Source organism: Sceloporus occidentalis, unplaced genomic scaffold (genome assembly GCF_023333645.1).
Source record: "Sceloporus occidentalis isolate IW3139 unplaced genomic scaffold, rSceOcc1.0.p SCAF_2, whole genome shotgun sequence".
NCBI lineage: Eukaryota > Metazoa > Chordata > Lepidosauria > Squamata > Phrynosomatidae > Sceloporus > Sceloporus occidentalis.
Window position 1 is genome coordinate 271,207,427 of NW_028316982.1, and position 22,338 is coordinate 271,229,764.

General features: G+C 41.3%; 2 protein-coding genes across 4 annotated transcripts in view; one reads left to right on the plus strand and one right to left on the minus strand.

The window, feature by feature from the left end:
- LOC149320178 (uncharacterized) overlaps positions 1–12,575 on the plus strand; it is a 51,680-nt gene extending 39,105 nt beyond the window's left edge. For both annotated transcript variants that reach the window (XM_089513080.1, XM_089513081.1), the window contains 4 exons: positions 2,169–2,316; positions 9,572–9,687; positions 10,277–10,382; positions 11,615–12,575. In XM_089513080.1, coding sequence (XP_089369206.1) covers positions 2,169–2,316; positions 9,572–9,687; positions 10,277–10,382; positions 11,615–11,901 — 657 coding nt within the window. In that variant the 3' untranslated portion in view covers positions 11,902–12,575. The remainder of the gene's footprint in view (positions 1–2,168; positions 2,317–9,571; positions 9,688–10,276; positions 10,383–11,614) is intronic.
- Positions 12,576–13,815: 1,240 nt separating this feature from the next.
- The window catches only part of RNF169 (ring finger protein 169), a 38,247-nt gene continuing 29,724 nt past the window's right edge, over positions 13,816–22,338 (minus strand). The window contains exons 4-6 of one of the 2 annotated variants that reach the window (XM_089513082.1): positions 21,891–22,003; positions 20,858–20,954; positions 13,816–18,654 (exon numbers count right to left, since the gene is read on the minus strand). In XM_089513082.1, the coding sequence (XP_089369208.1) occupies positions 17,455–18,654; positions 20,858–20,954; positions 21,891–22,003 (1,410 nt within the window). In that variant the 3' untranslated portion in view covers positions 13,816–17,454. The remainder of the gene's footprint in view (positions 18,655–20,857; positions 20,955–21,890; positions 22,004–22,338) is intronic. The other variant, XM_089513083.1, reaches the window with a different exon arrangement.

The window sequence follows — 22,338 nt, forward strand, 5'->3', positions numbered from 1 at the left end:
AGTGTCTAGATCCAGTGAGCAAGTGAGGCTGTCACAAATCAGAAGTAGGGCTCCTGTTGCAAGTCCTTGACAGAACCTCCTTTCCTGGCAGGAGGAAGGTGGAAATGTCACCCTCCATGCCCCCAGTCAGAAGCTTGCCCTTCCAGGCTTTTAAAGTAGGCTGTGGAGAGGGGCAGTTTCAAACAGAAGTAGTTATTTAGTTATATAGCCAGTGGAGAATACAGTTGACCCTCCACATTTGCAGCTTGGCCTTTTGTGGATTTAATATGTTCTCTCTAGGAATCTCTAGGTCCCCCAGCGCAATTCTGCCAGAGGTTGACCATAGAGTTGTGCTGGAGAACCGACTAGTTCCTAGAGAAAACACTTCTCTAGGCATTTATAGGGCCTCCAGAATGATTCTATGATCAATGTCTGCCCTAGATTGACCATTGAGTTGCACTGGAAGTCACATCACTCCTAGGTGCCTGTTTGGCAGGGCGGGGGGTTGCCTGGTACTGCCAGAACACCCTTTTCAGCACATTTTGGATGAAAAGGGAATACTTTGGGGCTGAAATTAATTATTGGCAGGGCTGTAGATGGGGGTGGCCACCAATTTGGGTTTCCTACTTTTCCACTGGGGGTAGCCATTCTCCGCCACAGTGCTGCCAGTGTCCAAGAAGGTCTTCCTAATGTGAAGTCGAGGGCTTTCATTGCCGGCATCCATAATTTTTTGTGGGTTTTTCGGGCTCTGTGGCCATGAAGAATTTATTCCTGACGTTTTGCCAGCATCTGTTTCTCTGAAGATGCCAGCCACAGATGAATGAATGAATCTTTATTTATATACCGCTATTCCCATGATCACAGCGGTTTACAATCAATAAAACATACAAAAGCTACAAAATCCATTAAAAAGAAATCCCCCCCACATTAAACAGTACAGTACAAACAATAAAATATCCATCATTCAATTACAATTTAAATCAGTTAAAACCAATAGCACCCATAACAACAATGCACTACAGCAGCACAAGAGGAGAAGAGAGGAATTAAGGAACATGGGGAAAAGCAAGGCGGAAGAGGTGAGTCTTTAGGTTTTTTCTGAAAGACTCAAGGGAGGGGGCTGAGCGGAGCTCGTCAGGGAGAGAGTTCCAGGCCTGTGGGGCCGAGGCAGAAAAAGCCCTATGTGCAGACATCACGTATCTTGTATCAGGAACTCTCAAAAGCTGTTTCCCGCCCAACCGGAGAGTGTGGGGCGGATTGTATGGAGAGAGGCGGTCCTCCAAGTACTCTGGGCCCAAGCCATTTAGGGCTTTATAGGTCATAACCAACACCTTGTATTGTGCCCGGAAACGAATTGGCAGCCAGTGTAGATCTTTCAATACTGGTGTTATGTGGCTGGCTCTGGAGTTACCAGTAACTAGTCTAGCTGCCATGTTCTGAACCAATTGAAGCTTCCGAGTTTGGTACAAGGGTTGCCCCATGTAGAGCGCATTACAGAAATCGAGTTGAGAGGTTACCAGTGCATGTACCACTGTTTCAAGGTCCCCCCGGCCCAGGTAGGGTCGCAGCTGGCGTATCAGCCGAAGCTGATAGCAGGCGCTTCTAACTGTCGCATCCACCTGAAAAGTTAGGTGAAGCGACAAGTCCAGAAGCACCCCCAGACTGCGGACTGTGTCCTTTACAGGGAGCATGACCCCGTTCAGGACAGGTGGAAAAATTTCCATCCCTGGGCTAGGGGAACCTATCACAAGCACTTCCGTTTTTTCTGGATTCAGGCTGAGTCTATTTCCCCTCATCCAGCCCATTACCGACTCCAGGCAAGCATTGAGAGGAGAGATGCCATCCCTAGTCACTGCATCAGTCGGAGACATTGATGACAATGTTGGCCTCATTCCCACTTACAGATAAATCCATGTGAGATTCCAATCGATGGATTGATTTGACAGCGGAGCGGTTTGAAATGGGTCTAGAAAATCCGTATCCTCAGGAATGACGTTTAGAACATGGCCACAGAGTCCCAAAAACCCATACAAAAGTATTCTTCCATTTAATGGCTAGTCAGAATCCTCGTTCCTGTCATTTGGTGTCATGGATGTGGATGATTGATCATATTGGAACTCTTTAAAAAATAAAAATAAAAACGTACTTTTATAGAAATAGAAAAACCTGTTTCTGGCTTTGTTTTCCAGGTAGATGAAGAGTCCAGTTCCCAATTGCAGCTTTCTGAGCAGCCGAGGGAAGGAAAGACAAGAAAACCATGGATTGTGCCTGAGAAATACCAGGGTTACGAGGAGCTGCTCGGGGGGGACCCTGGGCCCGATTTCGTGGAGCCAGTGGGTGAGTTGGCTGAGGCTTCTGGGAACTTAAGTCCAAAACACTTGGAAGTCCAGAATTTGGGAACTGCTGCTCTACATAGTTACATATGCATAATTAAGAAGCATTTCTTGGCCTGATCCCCCAGCCAACCCACTTTTCCAGATGGCAGCTGTACAAGGAATGGAAGTCAATTCAGGTGGTGACAGAGGTGCAAGAGGATGACATTTCCATCATTCTCCTACAAGTGAGCAAGGCTGCAACAAAGTCTTGCTCCAGGAGCCCTGCTTCTGTTTGCCGCAACCCTAATGCTTGGCGGGAGACGGGGTAGAAAAGTCATCACTCCTGGGCACTGGCCATGAAATGAACAAACCTCCATGTCTCTATGCAGCTGCTGCCTGGTAGATTTCTAGATTTCAAGTAGGTTCAAACATTCAAAAAGGTTTGGGTGGGCATTTATGATTGTGGTAATAACAACTATGTAGTGTTAATGAATACATAGCTCTTAAGATATGAATACCTAACTGCAATACAGAATGCCAACCCCAGGTATGAAAAAAGAAATGTGCAATATAAAAATATGTTCAGTGTGTATGTGATACAACATGCTACAATGCTAAAGTAACAAAATACTGTACTCAGAGTTGACAGAATCAGGTGATGAGGATGTAAGGATATAGGCAGAGTAAGCAGGACTTCCCTGTTTTGAAATTTTGTTTCAGTCATGGCACTGTTTTAAGGAAATTCTTCTTGCAAATGACAGGTGGAGAAAAACCTTTTCAAACTGCCTCAGACCAAAATGAGCAAGGAGTCGGAGGAAAATCCTCCTCCCTAACTCAGTCTGTGGACCATCAAAAGACTAGTAGCTCTCAGACTGACATTTTCTGAACAATTTCCAAAGACCACCCCATACTGAGTGGGTTACGGTAATCCAAATGGATGTAATGAATTATTGTGGCCAAATCAGACATATCAAGGGATAGGTGTAGCTGATACACTACTTAAATTGTGCAAACATACTCCAGCCCATCGCTGAAACCTAGGCCTTGGGGCTGAATCCAAGAGTATGCCCAAGTGAAGAACCTGAGACTTCAAGGGAGTGTAACCCCGTCCAGCACAGGCTGAATCCCTGTCTTTCTGTCTTCTCTGAATTACGCTTCAGTTGGTTTGCTCTCATCCAGTTCATTACTGACAACAGACAATGTTTTAACATGAGACAGCTTCTGTGGAATTAGACATTAGAGGTAAAAGTTGGATGGCATCAGCATACAGATGAGAATTAAGGGATGAATTTGCAGTGCTTGTTTCGAGTGATAAATAAATGACTTTTGTAACGATGTCTGCATGGTACAGTCCTTGATGAAATACTGAACTCTAAACAGGGTTCACATGAGCATGGCCTGCTGAGGGTGGTTTTTCCCTTCAGCACTTCGCTGAATGATGTCAGATTTGATTCTGTTCAGTTTCTCTGTGTTTCTTCTGTCACAGTTACACATCGATTTCTGAACATTTTTTTTAACAATGCCTTGAAAATTTGTAAACGTTTTTCTGTGCCTTACTACTAAAATATGCATTTTTGTATGCACTTGTCTAAATATTTCTTTTTTGCCAGCATTTTCCCAGAGCTCTGTTTTATGTGTGGTTTCTCCCAATTTGTGAATATTTGGATTTCCTTCCCTAATAATAAACATTGGGTTTTTTAAAAAAATAGTTTGCAAACTGCATTGTAAAATTTGAGTATCACTGCATACATGGGTTCTGATTCATCTGTAGGTTCAGCAACTGCAAATGTAGTGGGTTGACATTAAAACAGTTAATGTCTCCCCCAGTTTTCCTCTGAACCTTTCCTTCCTGTTCCATTTTTAAAAAAATAATTTTTATTGATTAAAAACAAAACAAAGACAACAAATACAAAAAATAGACAGAACAAAGACAAAAAAAAGAAATACATAGTAACAACACTACAACTAAAAACATTCTAACAACACCACACCTATTTCCCTACACCCTGAGCTAAACAACGACAGACATTTAAAATCCCTTCCCCTCCTCCAAGTTGAAGACATGTGATTGTTATGAACTTTCTCTATTAATCTTCTCCCTTACTTTATTATTTTCGTTCAAACATTTCCCTTCATAGTACTTCATGTTATATCTAAGTGTATCCATTATCATTTCCCAATATACTTCTATAAAACATTAAATTGATACAATACATAATAGCTTGATATCACATTAATCTCATCATCTTTCCTGTGTTTGAACAATCCCTTTTTGCATTTGTACACCCCTACATCTCCTTTGTGTTGCTGTTCCCTTTGTGTATCCACCACTATACCTTCTTGATGTTACATATGACTCTTATTTCTATATTATTGAACACTGTGTTATATTAAATGAACAAACTGTTTTTTAAGTTCCTAACATTCTTCCTTTTTATGTTCTATTCCGGTGCTTTCTTTATTTGCTCTTTGCAATGATCTATGATGGGCGCCCATATACCTTCCCATCTAGATTCTTCTCCATTTCTCAAAAAATTTGTAAGTCTATCAGATTCTATCATGTCGAATATTTTCAGGTACCAATCTTTTATCTGCAGATTGTCTTTACTTTTCCATCTTCTTGCTATCGTCATTCTTGCAGCGGTTATCATACAGAATATAATTTTCCCATAGTCCTTTTCTAATTCCTTATCCTCTATCATACCCAATAAAAAGATTTTTGGTTCAAATTTAATTTTTGTATTCAATATATTCTCTAACTCTTTATGAATTTGGCTCCAATTTTCTTACAGTCCCACCACATGTGTGAATAGTTTGCCTTTGTACATTTACAGTTCCAGCATTCTTTCCTGCTGTGATTGCTCATCTTGCCCAATATTTCTGGGGTTATATACCACCTATATTGCATTTTTAGGTAGTTTTCTTTCACTTCCGTACTTAATGTATATTTCAGCCTAATTTTCCAGTTTTTTCCCATTCTTCCAATAGTATTGGTGTTTTTGAGTCCTGTGCCCAATTTATCATATATTGTTTAACTGTTTCATCTTCCATCTCTATTTTTAATAGTAGTTTATATAATTTAGAAACGATATGTTCCATGTCTTCATTCATCAAAAGTCCAAATGCTGAGTCTTCTTTTTCTATTTGGTGTTCTTTATTATCTAATTTAAATCTTTCCACAATTTGTCTATATAAGAACCAATTAACACTAAATCCTTCTTCTATTAATTCTTCCATTGTTTTAATTTTGGACATCCTTTCTTCCAGTTTTAACAAATCCTTATATCTTACCCATTCCGTTTCCTTCATCCTTTCTCTCCTGAAGAAGGCTTCATTTATCGAAGCCCACCCAGGGATTTTAGTTACAAAAAAGGGTTTATATTTCAACCAAATTCTTAATAGGGATCTCCTTAAGAAGTGATGATTGAAATTTTTGTTTATCCTAATTTGATCATATAATAAATAACCATGCCAACCTACTACATTATCAAAACCTTCCAATTGTAAATTTTTTTCATTTTTGATTTGTACCCAATCTCTAATCCAAGCCAGGCAACATGCATGGTAATATAATTTGTAATTAGGTAATCCTACCCCACCATTCTCTTTGTTATCTTGTAATACTTTAAATTTAATTCTTGCTTTCTTTTTGTCCCAGATAAATTTAGATAACTCTTTGTCCCATTCTTTAAAGGGTTTGTCATGATTTATGATAGGGAGATTTTGGAATAAAAATAACAGTTTGGGGGTAACACACATTTGGATCGCTGCAATTTTCCCTAACCAAGAAATTTGAAGAGCCCCCCCCCCCAGCTTTTTAAATCCTGTTTTATATTATTCCATAACGATATATAATTATTTTTAAATAAATCTGAATTTTTCCTTGTAATATTTATTCCCAAATATTTTACTTTATTTTTAACTTCAAATTTAGAAAGGGTTTTAATTTTTTCACAATCTTTCTGATTTATATTAAGAGGTAAACTAGTTGATTTTTCCCTATTTATTCTCAGACCTGCATATTTCCCGTATTCCTCTATTGTTTCCAGTAGATGTGCCATATCTTCCACTGGGTTAGAGAAGGTAATTGCCAGGTCATCCGCGTATGCTAGTGTTTTATATTCAGAATTTCTTCTTTTTATACCTGCAATTTTTCTATCTCGCCTAATTTTATTATTCAATATCTCTAAAGCGGTGATGAAGAGAAGAGGGGATAAGGGGCAACCCTGCCTAGTACCTTTACTAATCTTAATGTTTTTAGTCGTTTCTCCGTTAATCAATAATTTAGAATTTTGCTCTTTATAGATTTCTTTTATCCATTTTATAAAGTTTTCGCCTAATTCCATTTCCTTTAATACGGCAAACATAAATTCCCACTTTAAATTATCAAATGCTTTTTGGGCATCTAGGAAGATTACAGCTACCTGTTTGTCTGGTCTCTTTTCACAATACTCAATCACATTTATAATAGTTCTTATATTATCTTTAATTTGCCTTTTTGGTAGAAAACCACATTGGTCCCTATCTATCCAATCATTTAAAATTCCTTTTAATCTTGATGCTAGTATTGTTGTAAAAATTTTGTAGTCCACATTTAATAGAGTTATCGGTCTATAATTTTTGGAGTCATCCAATTGCTTGTCTTGTTTGGAGATCAGTGTGATAAATGATGAGTTCCAGGTATCAGGTAGTTTTCCATCTAATATACTATTCATGACTCTTTGTAGGGGGATCGTTAATTTAGAAATCAATTTTTGATAATACATCGCTGTAAAGCCATCAGGGCCTGGTGTTTTGTTTGGTTTTAAACTTTTAATTGCGTCTATAATTTCTTGTGTGGAGATTTCCTTATTAATAATGTCCTTTTGTTCCTTTTTGATCGAATTAATCTCTTCTCTTTCTAAATTTTTTTCCATTTCTTTATTATCCGTCCCCCCCCCCTGCAAAAAGATTGGCAAAATAGTTTTGAAATACCTTTTTAATTTGGCCTTGTTCTGTATATTTTTTCCCTTTAACATTTATTTCTGTTATCATTTTCTTTTCTTTCTCCTTCCTTAATTTCCAAGACAGTCATTTTCCACATTTATTTGCGGATTTGAAATATTTTTGTCTAGTATATTTGCTTTTCTTTTCCATTTCATCCATCAAAATCAAATTTAATTGTTTTTGTAAAATCTGTATTTCTTCAATGATAGCTTGATTTTCTGGCTTCCTTTTTATTAATTGTTCCTTCTCTTTTATTTCTTGTAATACTTTATTCAGTTTAGATCCCCATATTTTTTTCATTTCTGCATTTTTTTTGTATAAAACCCCCCTCATCACCGCCTTAGAGGTATCCCAGACCACCCGATCTTCTATCTTTCTCTAAATTTTCTTCAAAGAATAATTCTAGATTTTTTTGAGCCTGTTCTAATATTCTTTCATCTTTCAGCAAATTTTCATTTAATCTCCAATTATATTCTTTTCTGCCAAATTTCATTTCCATGATTATTGGATTGTGATCCGATAATACTTTTGGGAGTGAGTCTACTTTACAAACTTTAGGAGCCAAAACAGATGAGATAAAGAACATATCAATTCGGGACCAAGACTTATGATGATCGGAATAGTATGTATAATCTCTTGAATTTCCCAATTTTAACCGCCAGATATCCAGTAGAGCCAACATGTCCTTCATTTGAAAAAAAGATCTTGGTAATCTACCCTGATTTTTCCTATTAGTTTTGATACTTTTCCTGTCAATTGTTGGGTCTACGACCCCATTCCAAACCCCCAGCATCACAATACTTTAATATTCACAATGTAACATTTTTTCTTTCAATTTTCGATAAAATTTTTCTTTATTTTCGTTTGGTGAATATACCCCGACCATTAATATTCTCCCCAAATTACATCTAATCTCTACCCCAATGAAATGGCCTTTTGCATCCTTAAAGATTTCTTTTGCTTCTAACTTTTCGTTTACATAGAGTACCACACCTTTTTTCCTCTTCTCCCCTGCTGCTACAAATTCTCTGCTTAATTTTCTACACTTTAAATATCTAATCTCTGTATTTTTAATATGGGTTTCCTGGAGACATATCACATCTAGTTTTAGTTTTCCTAGGTAATGATTTATTTTTTCCTTTTACCGGGATTGTTTAATCCCTTTATGTTCCAGGATAGATATTTGATTGTGTTATTCATTTACAGGTACACTTTCTCCTAGGTTTTGAAGACTGACCTCCGGGTCCAATTCTTCATTGCTCTCTTCTTCTTCCGTGTCTTTCACTGTTGTTGTGTCCTTTTGTTTTTCCTGGCAATCATTTTTCCCTTCTGTTCTTATGTTAAGCTGTAAGTTACTCAACACTCCGTCTCCTTCATCCTGGTCTAGCTCTTTCAAAAACTCTTCCAAGAACTCTCGTGCTTCCTGTGTGTTTGTTAATCTCACTCTCCTTTGCCTATAGCGGAGCGAAATGCCTTCCGGAACTTCCCATCTATAACGTACATTATTCTCCCGTAACACCCGTGTTAGAAAAACATATTCTTTTCTTTTCCTTAGCACTTTATTTGGTATGTCCTTTAAGAGTTGCAATTCCACTCCATCCACAATTAATTTGACCTCAAAATGTCGTTGTAGTACTTGTTCTTTCATTTGAGTTCGGACAAAATAAGCCACAATGTCTCTAGGAAGTTTTTTCTGTTTAGCCACCCATGAGTTCAGAGCGAAAGGCCTTCTCTAGTTCAAATTCCATAACCTCCTTGCCTTTGTCCAAAAATTTCGCCAGAATGTCTACCATGGTCTCAAAGGTGTTTTCATTCTCCACTTCAGGAAGTCCTCTTATTTTCAAGCATCTCTCACGCCATTTCTGTTCCCAGATTACCCTTTCATCTTGATTGCCTTTTCCCAACTTCCTCTTTAAGTCTCTCTTCCAGTTCCTGATTCTTTTTTTCTAAAATTTTAACTTTAGCTTTGACTTGTCGAACATCTGAGGTTAATGACCTAATAGCATGATTAATTTCCTTAAATTCTTCTCTTACTCCTTCTTTTATCTCAATCTTCATTCTTTCCATGTCGTGCTTCAGGTCCTCCTTATCCCTCTTCATATCGAGTCTCAATTCTTCCTTATCTTTTTTCATATCCTGGCGCATCTGTCTTATCTCATCTAGAAGCATTGAAGACATATCTTGTGTATTAGATTTTGTCAGATCAGCTGATGATCTTCTTTGAGACTGTTGCTGTTGTTGCTGCATCTTGCTCACTTGTGACCTTCCTGTTCCATTTTTATTTCAACCAGGAATACAGCACAACGTCCAAGCTCTGGAGAGGGCTCTCCGGTATCCTCGGGTGTATCGCGAGTCCAAGGCCAGGCTGGATAGTTTTCAGAAGCCATACGTGCCAACACCAAAGAAGGTCAGTCAGTTGGTTGCTGGGAAAATCTTGCCTCTAGATTGGGATGACATAAGTAGCCTAAGAGATTAGCAAGGAGCCTGTCATTTCCCATATAAATACTGTATACTTGAGATTCCAAGACTTAGGAATGCTTAAGTGGAGGGTTGACGTTAACTCTGCCTGTCTGGTTTCACCAGCCTCACAAACTGGGGACTCAGGTGGCCAGAAGGTGATGGTAGAACCCCAGACAGAGTCCAGATTAGCTGACAAGTGGCAAGGACCCTCAGTCCATCAGTTTAAAGAGATAGGAGTGAAGAATCGCACCCGTTTCGTAGATTTTTTCAAAACTGCTGTTAAGTGCTAGGTGCATGCTTGCTTCTGTGCAGATTGGTCAGCCTGGATGCTGACATCTGGACAGCACTCTCTCATTAAGCAAACTGCTATCCTCAGTTCACTGTGCCTCCATTCTTGAATCCCAAACTGGGCAAGTCGTCCACCTCATTTCCCACCCTGGGTTAGATTAAAAAAAAATTAAACCATTTTTAGAGGACAAGTACATGGGAGCAGCTGTAGGTGGGATGCTCTCTGCTTTCATCTGCTTTTCTTCTAGGTGTTGCGAGTCCCGGCCCGAAAGCCCCAAAAGACCAAAGCAGAGAAGTTGGAAGAAATCCTTTTGGAAATGAGAAACCCCACAAACATCACACATGTACCCTTAGGTATGTACTTAAGTATAAGCCCTAAGGACATGGGGGAAATGAAATGGGGCTGAGGACTATGGTGGGTTAAGGCTGGGCTTACTGGGGTCAGAGGGATGGGATTATAATAAGAGAGCAAGGAGGGACTCATGTTTATTGGGTGCAGCTGCTCTTGGTGACTTGTGTAACCAGGGGTGACACCGGCATCAGTATTTTTCACAATGTTGTGCAAGGAGTTATGCAAAAACTCTTTGCACGGTGCCTTTTGAGCAGTTGTGCCCAAATGGATGGCACTGCAAAAGCTCAGTCCACTTGGCTGACCGTCTTCACCCTCCTGGAAGGCCGACTGGCATTTCCAGTTCAAGGCTCTACCGTTCGGCCTGGCACCAGCTCCAAGAATTTTCACCAAAGTATTGGTTCCGATCATAGCTTATCTGGGGCAGCAACAAGTGTTCCTATTTCCTTATTTAGGTGACAGCTTAGGGAAAGTGAAAGGCCAAGTATGAGATCTCAAGAGATTGCTTTCTTTGTTTTGAAAGTCACAGATTCTTGATAAACTGAGAACAGTCAGCTGAATCGGACAAAAAATATATATAACACATTTAGGGGCACAAATAGACACAGAAAAGGATATGTTTTCCTTTCAGAGGAGAGAAAGGTGAAAGTAAAAAATGTCATAAAATTACTTCAAATAAAGATTATATATATATATATATATATATATATATACACACACACACACACACACTATATATATATACTATATATATATAGTATATATATATTCCAAAAAGCAAACTTTTTTGAATACAGTTGGCCCTCCATATTCACAGATACTTTATGTATGGATTTAGCCATCCACAGCTTGAAAAAATCCCCAAAAGCAAACCTTGATTTTGCCATTTTATGTAAGGGATACCCTTTTACTGTGTAATTGTATTTAATGTGACTTGAACATCCATGGGTTTCGGTATTCCCGGGGGGGGGGGGGTGTTCCAGGAATCAAACTCCAGCAGATATAGAGTCAACTGTAGTACAAATAAAGCGAATATGGCCTGATGATGTTGGATCAAGGCTAAGAAACAAAATGGAAGAGAGAGGATTTGGAAGACAATGGTTATAATGACTTGGTTTGATTTCCTGCCTGACCTGGTTGGCACAAGCAATAAACCCACGTGCCGTGGCTTGTTTCTTCAGTCTCACAAGAACAACCATTCTCAGTAAGTGTCAACCACTTGTTCTACTCTTTCTAGTGTGTGTTCTGCGGAGGAGGAAGGACAACTGGTGCGAGTATCGGAAGGCCTTAGAGCTGCTGAAGGAATTCCAGAAAGAGTACAAAGCTGCCGTGGCTGTCTGCGACCAGGCTGAGAAGGCCAAGTCAGACAGTAAGAAGTATGTATCTGTGGACGTGATGGACCAAAGCCAGATCCTCAGAAGTCTTCCTGAGGTCCGGGCGAGCAGGCCACAGGTGCAGGAACCCCCGGCAGAAGATGAACCGTGCAGTGTAGGCTCTGAAGAGCTATCAGTTCTAGAAGACTAGGAACTGTTACTGTCTGAAGAACCACCAGCAAGAGGTGGCCATATCTTCTAGAACCTTCTGATACCCAGGGTGCCCACTTACATGGTTCTTCCATGGCTGTTCGAGCCAAAGGATGAGCGGAGTCTCAATGATTCAGCGCAGAGGTTGAAAAACAGTAAAGTTAGTGAAGTTTGAAGTGCAATTTCTGCCTTAACTGTGTGCCTTAAATCCCTGCTTCAACTAAGGTGAAATAAACCGATGCATCAGTTCTAGGCTTCTGGTTTTAAGAAAGGGCTGTCTTAAGGCATGCTTATATTTCCCTTTGACCAGTGTCCTGACAGAAGCAGCTCTACAGAATCAATGGGAGGAAACCATACTGAGAAACAGCTGTTAATAATTGATCCGGGAAATAGAAGATGTCATCTGTTGAGAAGCCATTATTGGCATCCTGGGGCTTCAGCCTTCCAAGCCACCACATTTTCAGTGCCTTAGGGTAGGACAGTGGTGCCAGCTCTTCCTACCTTTTCGTGGATTGGGTCTGTTAAGAGATTTCCCTTTAAAGTTACCTCAAACCTGCGAAGTTGCTGCAGAACTCCTTTTGCTTGGCTGTTGTATTCTCTCCAGTTAGGGGATACACACAGGCTCCTTTCCTTTAAATTTTAAGCTGTGGGTGTAAACTCATAATTAAATGTTAATTTTTCAGATCACTGTGCATTATTATCCTGATGTACGTATCCAGTTTCCCTTTAGACTCTCTTTGTTGGCCTCTATAACAAGATGACATTTCCAGCCCCTTTTGCCCGTCAGTGAGCCTGCAAGTTTTGGGGTCCTGCTTTGGATTGTCAATCCCTTACTCATTGGCAGGAGGGGATGAAATGCCATCCTACTAAATCTGATCACCGGCAGAACAAGCCTCCATCGTTCAGAGCCAGGGAACCTGGTGAGGACAGCATCACAGAAGAGTGGGATGTTGCTCTCTTGGTTAACTTACCTGTCCCATTTTAGGTAGATGTGCCTCTCTAGCATGGAAACATTTGAAACAAATTACCATTTCATGGTGTTCTAATCCATGTTTGGGCTGGGCTAAAGGATGCACATGCTGTGTTCTGGTTTACAGAAAGCTCTTTAAAAGCAGCTTTGCATGGCTTTTAATTCTATATTAACATCAGCATTTTCTATGTTTCTACCTGCATGGTTCAATGTTTGCAAGCAACTCTGAGACCCAACTTTGAGGATAAGGCAGGTGACAATGATAGTGGTATTATTTTGATGTTGTAAATTAGACTCATAGAATAATAGAGTTGTAAGAGACCCCAAGGGCCATCCAATCCAACCCCATTCTGCCATGCAGGAACTCTCAATCAAAGCATCCCCTATGACAGATGGCCATCCAGCCTCTGTTAAAAGATCTCCAAGGAAGCAGACTCCACTAACTCCGAGGGAGGAATGTGTTCCACTGTCAAACAGCCCTTACTGTCAGGAAGTTCCTCCTAATGTTGAGGTGGAATCTCTTCTTTTAGCTTGCATCCATTGTTCCAGGTCCTGTTTTCTGGAGAAGCAGAAAAGAAGCTTGCTCCCTCCTCAATATGACATCCCTTCAAGTATTTAAATGGGGCTATCATATCACCTCTTAACCTTCTCTTCTCCAGGCTAAACATCCCCAGCTCCCTAAGTCTTTCCTCATAAGGCATGGTTTCCATTTTGGTTGCCCTCCTTTGGGCATGCTCTACTTTGTCCACATCCTTTTTAAATTGTGGTGCCCAGAACTGGACACAGGATTATTCCAGGTGAGACCTGACCAAAGCAGAATCGAACGGCACTATTACTTCCCTTGAGCTAGATACTATACGTCAATAACAGATTAAAAATGTACAAAAATATTAGTAATATATAGTGTTCTACAGAATTAAAACCAGGCAAAATGTATTAAACGATAGGATATAAAAACAAGGCAGCACACCATTACAAGCCCATTGCACTCAGTTTCTAAAAGCCTGTTGGAATAGAAAAGTTTTCAACTGCTGGAGGGAGGAGAGCAAGGAAGGAGCCATCCTAGCCTCCTGAGGGAAGGGGTTTCAAAGTCTGGGAGCACCTACCAAGAAGGCCCTCTCTCTTGTCACCACCAACCATCCCTTGAAAGGTGAATGGGACTGAGAGGAAGGAAAGACATTCATGAAATCATCATGGTCAATCCTTTCCCACAAAAATATTTTTTTCAGAAAAGGCTCAGAGAGATGTGCAAACTTTTACTCACAAAGACACCAACAAAACGTTTCTGAGTAATCAGCTTTGTTTTATATAGTATATAAAAAAAATCTGATGAAGCCAGAGTGATTCAGTTGCAATCTCAAAAAATGATGCTTTTGTCTTGTACTGCACTGGTTTTCAAGTACTGAGCTGAGAATACGCATGAAAGCACAAAATGATTTAAACCATACCAGGGTGGAAGGGAGTTGGGGAAGGAGAGAAATACCGCAACACCTATTTTTTTGTTTCTTGGAACTGTTTTGACAGTTAAAACACCAGGAAAACCAGACAGACACAAAATCCCGTCAGTTATAATCAAAAGGTGTTGTAGTCTGTTTGCATAGTGAATAGCTATTTCTATACCTGCTTGCAAGGCTTTTAAACAGCTGCAGAAGGAAGAATGTTTCCTGTTGGACTCCTCTGTTACAAGCCTTATGAAGATGGTGGGGCCAGTTCTATTAACACAGTGCAGTTCTGGTCTCAAAGTGGAGCTGGCACACAAAACCTCAGACAGGCGTTGTATTCTGACGTACATTTGTGCCCACACTCAGAGCTTGGGCGAGGAATGTTGCTTTGAGAGACTATTCTCTGGTCCTCTCAGAAAGCGGAAACCGCAAGCATCGTGTCCACCTGGCCATGATCCTGGGAGTCCATCAGGGAGCTCTGCAGGCGATCGCTGAAGCAGGAGGGCCCAGACTAGTTCTGTTTTCTTTAAAAAAGATGCATGAGACAGTCTTTTAAGGCGTGTATACTTTCCTCTTCCTTTTGTTGAGAGCACTGTTACAAAGTGCTTGCTTGACCTGTCCTCCGTAACAGTGACCCACAATGAGTCTGAAGAGGAAGAACACTGATGGGTGCATAACAAAATGCAATACAATCATCTTACAAAATCCAACCTTTTGGCACTTTCTGCTTCCTTTATCGAGGTCCGCTGTGGATGGCTCCAACAAAAAACCTGAAAGGACAGGCTTTTCAGAGGGTCAGGGAAGGGAGCGGATTTTCAGACTAAGGTTGTATCTTTGGCAGTTGCAGACATTCACTTGCTATCAAAGTCCCCCCCCCCCCTTCTGTGACTGTCCAAATACCCACCCGCTCCACACCCCTTCCCCAGCGGAGTGGGTCAGAGAAGGGTTATGAACCAGTACCCCCATTTTGACCAGCCAACTGAGCCATGAACAGAACCCTATTTTAACAACGATCAGGTTTTGCAGACATGATATGCAGAAAGCTGGCATTCACAGATATCAATAGCAGCGGATTTGAGCCGAGGAGTGGCTGCTTCTCTGTTTTACCAACCAGCCAGACTATGTTGTGAACAGACCCATAAGGGCAAGAAATACACAAGACACTGAATGCATTTTTAGACTATTATGTGAACAACTAACCCTTGCAACTACGAAGCCAGTGATTCCCAAAGGTTGGCCTTTCAGGTGTTTTGGACTCGTTCTCAAAATCCCAGACCATTGGCCAAGATGGCTGAGGTTTCTGGAAGCTGAAGCCAGAAACACCTGGAGGATAAGAATTTTAGCATCACTGTACTAAGCCAAACCTCTGTTTGATAAAATACTGCTAGACAAAAAGCAGCAGTTTTAAAGTCCACACCTCTCTGCACAAAGATGAGAGCAGGGACCTTTAATACATTCAGTAGCTTGCAAGGCCATTACAGGCTTGCACAAATAATCCACGTTCCCGGGGGTCTCTCTGTTGAAGGCCACTTGAGAGAAAGCTTCTAGAGCAGTGGTTCTCAACCTTTGGGCCTACAGATGTTTTGGAGCTCATTGTTCAGGAGTTCTGGGAGTTGAAGTCTCAAAAGAGGACCAAAGGTTGAGAACCATTGCTCTAGAGAAACCCTCAACCTCCCTCTTTCTTCTTTGTGAGACTACATCTCTGCAGTCTCTCTCTCTCTTTCCCCCCACTGGCCAGTGATAAAAGGCAGAGATGTCCGCAGCCTTGCGGCTTCTTGTCACAAGACAGCAGCAGTTTGCATTCTCCCTCTCCCAATATCCAGCTTGCTTCCTGCTCTCAATGGCACCCCTTGATTTTCAACGGAGCGTTACAAAACTCACTGATGGACTGCTCCTACCAAGCTGGGCCCATACTTGGCTGAGGAAAATAGCCAGGATTCACCCCAAAGCTAACTTTTTCACTTAGGATTCCCATGAGGAAGGTCTGAGAAAGGCATCCAGCTGGGTGAAACCACAAAAAACTAATCTGGGCCTTGAAACACACTTGAAAGCCGAGAACTTGCAAGGCTCGCCTCTGGCTTTGGGAGGAGAAGGTCTACAAGGGGCCAGTCAACACTCCCACTCCTCCAAATCAAAAATGTTAGGAACAGGACAGTTTCTCTGTAAATTGTTTTGGGGAAGGGGTGGTGTGCAAATTGTGCAATCTTAAAAACTGGATACCGAAAAGAGTTTGAAGGAATCCTCCTACATGACACAGCCACTCCATTGATACAATACACTTGCACACATATCCAGTCCCCAGAGTAAGACTGGAAGTAAGACTGGGACCTAGACTAATAGCTAGTATCTCCAGTCCAGCCTGGCTCAAAAGGAATGTGACAAAAGACTAGCTTAACCAAATGTGTCTGATGGAGGGGAGCAAGAGAGAAGCACTTCCCTCTGTCTCTAGTTCTGCCTAGTGAGCTGCCTTGCACCTTGAACCCTGCTGGTCTGACTCCAGCAACAGACTTCAGAAGGGCAAATGTCATATACTGCACTGGAGTACTCTACCAAAGGTGTGCCTTGCAGAAAAGACAGAGAACATTGCAATTTTTTTCTCTGCAAAATGGTGATTCATTTGGTTTCAGAATAAGCAGCTGTCCCTGCATCTCTGAAGGCTAAATAATACACTGGGCATTTAAATACATTTGTTTATCCAAAGTTTCATTGGCTGGACCTTCTCTTTCTTTCAGGTTAAGGATGCTTTTCAGCTTAGAAACTCACAGCAAGCAACAACAAAAATGGCAGTTCCTAAGTGACCTCTACTCCCAGTTGGGTCATAAAGCAGTGACTGGCTTACTGAAGACCTTGGAAAGAGCCTGCCTCCCAGTCTGCCCAGCACTGCCACAGACTGATGTCCTTCTGGATCAGGGTGATGTACTCCTGAGAATGAAGATTTATCATCTCAGAAGCATATCCAGGATGCAACATGGCTTACTTCGAGAGCCAAGCTTTTACACTCATCTTACCCTCAAGAAAGAAATACAGATGGGGTAGCGAAATGGAAGGGTAACAGAACAACTCTTCCACTTTCCCAGATTATTATTTTCTTTTATATCAAGCTCACATTATTCTAGAAAAGGCAACATTGTTTGTTTAAGTGCTACTTGGCACCCGTGATGCTCTTAGACCGCAGGAAATACTGGTCGGCCCTCCCTCTCCGCCTGGCCACTGTCCTGTTCTCGCTGTCAAACTTCTGCTGGAGCTGCAGGGCCAGTTGCCGGTCTTCCTCTTCCTGCTGCAACTTCCGCTCCCTCTCCCGCTTCCTCCTCAGGGGTTCGGGAGCTACCAGCCCTGCGTGACAGGCCGCCTGCCTCAGTCTTTTGACAGAGCCGGCTTGGTCCAGGTGCTTCATTTTGCACTGTCTCTTCCGGCCCCGCCTCAGCGATGAAGGATCCTCACCCACATCTCTCTCGATACAGATGCCATTTTGGAAATTGCTCAGTTCACTGTCGTTCAGATATTTAAGCTTCTTCTTCCCAGCTGCTTTGATGGATGGGCCTCGGGTATTGTTCTCTGGAAACGCTGAGTTGACTCTGACTTTTCGGGGCACCACTTTGGCACCAATGTTCAGACAAGAGCCAGCCAAGCGTAAAGCCGATTTTGTATCCGAGACCTCAGAAAGTCTGGCATTTAGAGAGTTCTTGTTGGATCTCGCTACAGGTGCCATTGGACCAGCAGCTCCTGCCTCTAAGGCCCTCTTGATAGTGGAAGAGGTGTCAAGCTTTGCTGCACAGATGGAAGGGAAACAGTCTGACTCTGCCTGTGTTTGTGCAACAGTATTGGGTGGTGGAAGGTCAGTTGATATCTGTGGTGGCTCCTTGATCAGCAAATTTACACTTGGAACCAGAAAATCCTCACCCACCTCAGGGGCTACAGACGTCAGGGTTGCTTTAGAGAGAGTCTTTTTCATCTGGCGTTCCTGGAATATTTGCTCCCATTTTTTCAGAATCCTGGGACTTGCTTCATAGGTGGTTGGCTTCTGCAGACTCCGGGTCAGATTCCTTGGAGTAGACTTGATAATTAAAGGACTCAGAACCCGTCCATCAGGAAGCCGTTTGGGAGGAGTGCAAGGGGAACAAACAATGGGTTTGAAGTGATTGAGCTCTTCAGAGATGCTGTCGTTGCTCTCGGGGCTGATAGACCGCTCTGGTTTTGGGAGGAGGGAGAGTGAAGAAGCAGCGCTGCCGCTGAGAACAAGACGCTTATCTGCTGTCAAGTCAGGGGCAGAGAGGCAGCGGTTGTTCCGGGCGGAGGAGAGAACGCCCATGAGCGGGGTAGAGGCACTTGTCAACAGGTTCACCTACAAGGCAAGCATTTCAGTTCAGGAGGTCTGCTCTTATATGAGATGAAGACATAAAAGCATGATAGACTCTTAATCCAACCCCTTCTCATGCAAGAATACACAACTAAAATGCACCTGAAAGATGCCCATCCAATCTCTGCTTAAAGACCTCCAAAGATGGAGAGTCCACCACCCTCCGAGATCATTTATTTCACTGTCAAACAGCTGTTACTGTCAAGAGGTTCTTCCTAATGTTGGGGTAGGTACGTTTAGGTAATGTTTTCCTGACCTTTGAATCAAGTGATTTGTGTTGTAGTCTCTGGAGCAGCAGAAAACAAACTTGCTCCATGTTCTACATGACATCCCTTCAGATATTTAAAGATAGTTATCATGCCACTTCTCTCCTCCAAGCTAAACACACCCAGCCTCCTTAGTTGTTCCTTATAAGACTTGGCTTCCAGACCTTTCAGACTAACTGTGAAAGAAAAATTTCCAGAATAAGTTTTCACAGTCCATGAAAACTGGTATTTCCAAGTTAATCTCAAAGGTGCAACTGGATTCTCTTTATGTCACTTGATGCTCAAACAGAGTAACGTGGCTATCTCCTTTAATACTGTACAAGATACAAAAAGTGGACTCCAGATTATGATGGTGATATTATTAATATTATTGTTGTTGATATTGTCATGATAATAACACTAATGGCAATAACCACAGAGTCCTTTCACCACAGTTAGATGTATGTTAATGAACATGATTGTGTTAATGAATGACAAAAGCAGCCACATCTGAAGCAACCCAACTATTAATGTGCCTGTAACATCCAGCCATCTCTAGAATCACAGAATCAGAACTGGAAGGGACTGAAAGGGCCATCTATTCTAAGCCACTGTCTTGCATTTTTGCAGGAATACAATGTTAAAGCACTCCAAGAGATAGCTATCCAACTTCTCTTTATAAACTTCCAAAGAAGAGTTCACTACCTTATGAGGTAGAACTAAAATCTAAAGGTACGATCAAGAAGAACAGGATATGCTTTGATTTTAAAGGCAACTGACATCCATGTGAATTTGTAAAATTAGAAGCACCAGCATAATATGAAAGAACAAAACTTCCACTGCACTATTTTGTTTGGCATAAAACCTTTTAGTTACATTATGGCATCCTGATAATTATTAAAAACTGGACATCTGAAAAAAATCTGTCTCCTTTTCTGTGTATCCACCTCTCTCTGCAACATTTGAGAAGTAGCACAACCATAATATGCTGTTGAAATTGGACTGAAGACTATCTCCATTTTAAAGCAAATTTGTCAGTATGGCGTCATGGTTAGAGGGCTGGGTTAAGACCCGGAGATTCAGGTTCAAGTTGTTACTGAGCCATAAAATTCATTTGGTGACCTCTGGCTAGTTACTCTCATTCAGTATATAAATGTAACACAAACATGCACAAGCACATATAAAAATAAATTTAGAGTGCTAGAACTGTAGCAGACTACTTAGGAATACAAATGGCAGGTCACAATCTTCTGAATCTGTAAACTGCTCTGAGAGCCTTTGTGGCTGAAGTTTGCTTTCAAGTTTGTGAAGTCAAAGGCTTTCATGGCCGACATCCATAGATTTTTGTGGGTTTTTCAGGCTGTGTGGCCATGTTCTAGAAGAGTTTCTTCCTGATGTTTTGCCAGCATCTGTGGCTGGCATCTTCAGAGAATGCTTGCCTGGAAAGGAGTTGGGTATATATATACTGTGTGACCTGGGAAGGCATGACTCTTCTAGAATATGGCCACATAGCCCGAAAAACCCACAAAAAACTTTGCTTTCAAGTTATTTCCAACTTATGGTGACGCTAAGGCAAACCTATCATGATGGGTTTTTTTTGGGGGGGCAAGATTTGTTCAGAAGAGGCTGAGAGCATGTGATCTGCCCAAGGTCACCCAGTGGATTTTCATGGTTGAGCTGGGAATTAACCCCTTGTCTTCAGAGTTGTAGTCCAACACTCAAACCACTACGCTACACTGACTCTCAAATACTCTAAATTAAAAAAAATCTTTGCAGTTGACAAAGAATACTTTATGTTGCAAGACATAAAGATTTAATGCCATCAACAACCTACCACATGCATGGGACATACTGACAAGTCAAATACTCTCTAGGAATCAAGACATTTTCAGAAAACAGGAATATGGTTTTCTACTACATAGTCAAAAGGCATTCTCAGTTACCTTGGTTCTGACTGGAGCTGATTTTTGCCTGCTTTTCGATCTATCCCGAAGGGTATCGTTGCAGCTCTGGCTCCTTTCTACTTTAGAGCTCAAGTTTCTAAAATATCAGAAGAAAATAAGGAATTAGAAGAACAAATGAGACATTAACATTTTCAAGATGCCTGTATAATACTAAAAGTATACACCAGTTTGCCCTTGATACCAAGTTTTCTGCTAGGAAGGGAGGAAACGGAGAGGCATGACATAGACAAGAAGCATATGTGACGAGTACAAGCACTGGCCTGGGCTGTTTAGGTACCCCTACCTTTCAATCAGAGAGCCAGATCTGACTGCTTTACACTTTGCTTTCAATATGGTGAACCATTTTAAACATTAGATACAAGTACAGTTGGCCCTCTGTATCCATGGATTCTTTATCCACAGATTCAAGCATCCATGGCTTGAAAATATTCAAAAACTATACAGATTCCAAAAAGCAAACCTTTTTTGCCATTTTATATAAGGAGCATCATTTTACTATCCATTGTATTTAATGGCATTTGAACATCCACAGATTTTGCTATCCAATGGGGGATCCTGAAACTAAACCTCAGGGGATACAAAGGGTCCACTGTACAGATATCAAAATATGGTAATAAATAAACATGTTCATGTCATATGAAGAACATTAGGAGGCTGTGAAACCTTCAGAGAGTCCCAAATGTTAAGCATTTCAGTTCCACTTGGCTGCCAATAAACAGAACAGAAGAACAAAATCTTGCTAAATTGATCTTTCCTTCAGTGGTGCCGTCATCTCACTGGCTCCAAAAAATCTGAGTGTCACAACTTCCTCCCTGCTGTTGGTGGCCTAACCACTGAAATTCCACCATGAAAACTCATTCACATGACTCACAGACATTTTATAATTCATGGTTTAGTTGCAGAAAAGACTCTAGACCTCTTTAGCATTGTGCAGATTCTTCCTGCTTCCCACCCTTCCCTTAGCAGGCACTCCCCTGTACTGCCAACACCCAAGTCTTGTCTGAAGTCTTACCCTGCCAACAATGCGCCTGAGTAGGTGCTTCCCTTGGAGATGAAAGCTGACCGATGCGCAGATTTGCCTTGGAATGGTTCCTCATTCTCAGAATCAGAGAAGCGTTCTGGAAACTAAAGTTAATCAAAGAAAGGTTAGTTGATGTTTTATGAACACCACTTTATGAACACAGCTTGTTCTAACAATGTTTTGAGCCTCCACAAAATCCATACAGTAGTTACACTAGGGTTGCTCTGAACAAAATGTGTTCACTGTAATAGGTTTAAGGAAAAAACTGCTGGCAATGGAAATTTTAACCAAATTAAGGAAGCAGAGGGCTGGGAAGAAGAACAACAAAAACTGCCCAATTCAGATCTTACAACTGGGCTCACAAATTTCAAGCTCATCAGCATCCCACATGAAGTTACTTTATACCTATTTCCAACTCTGCTAACTGAACCAGGGACCT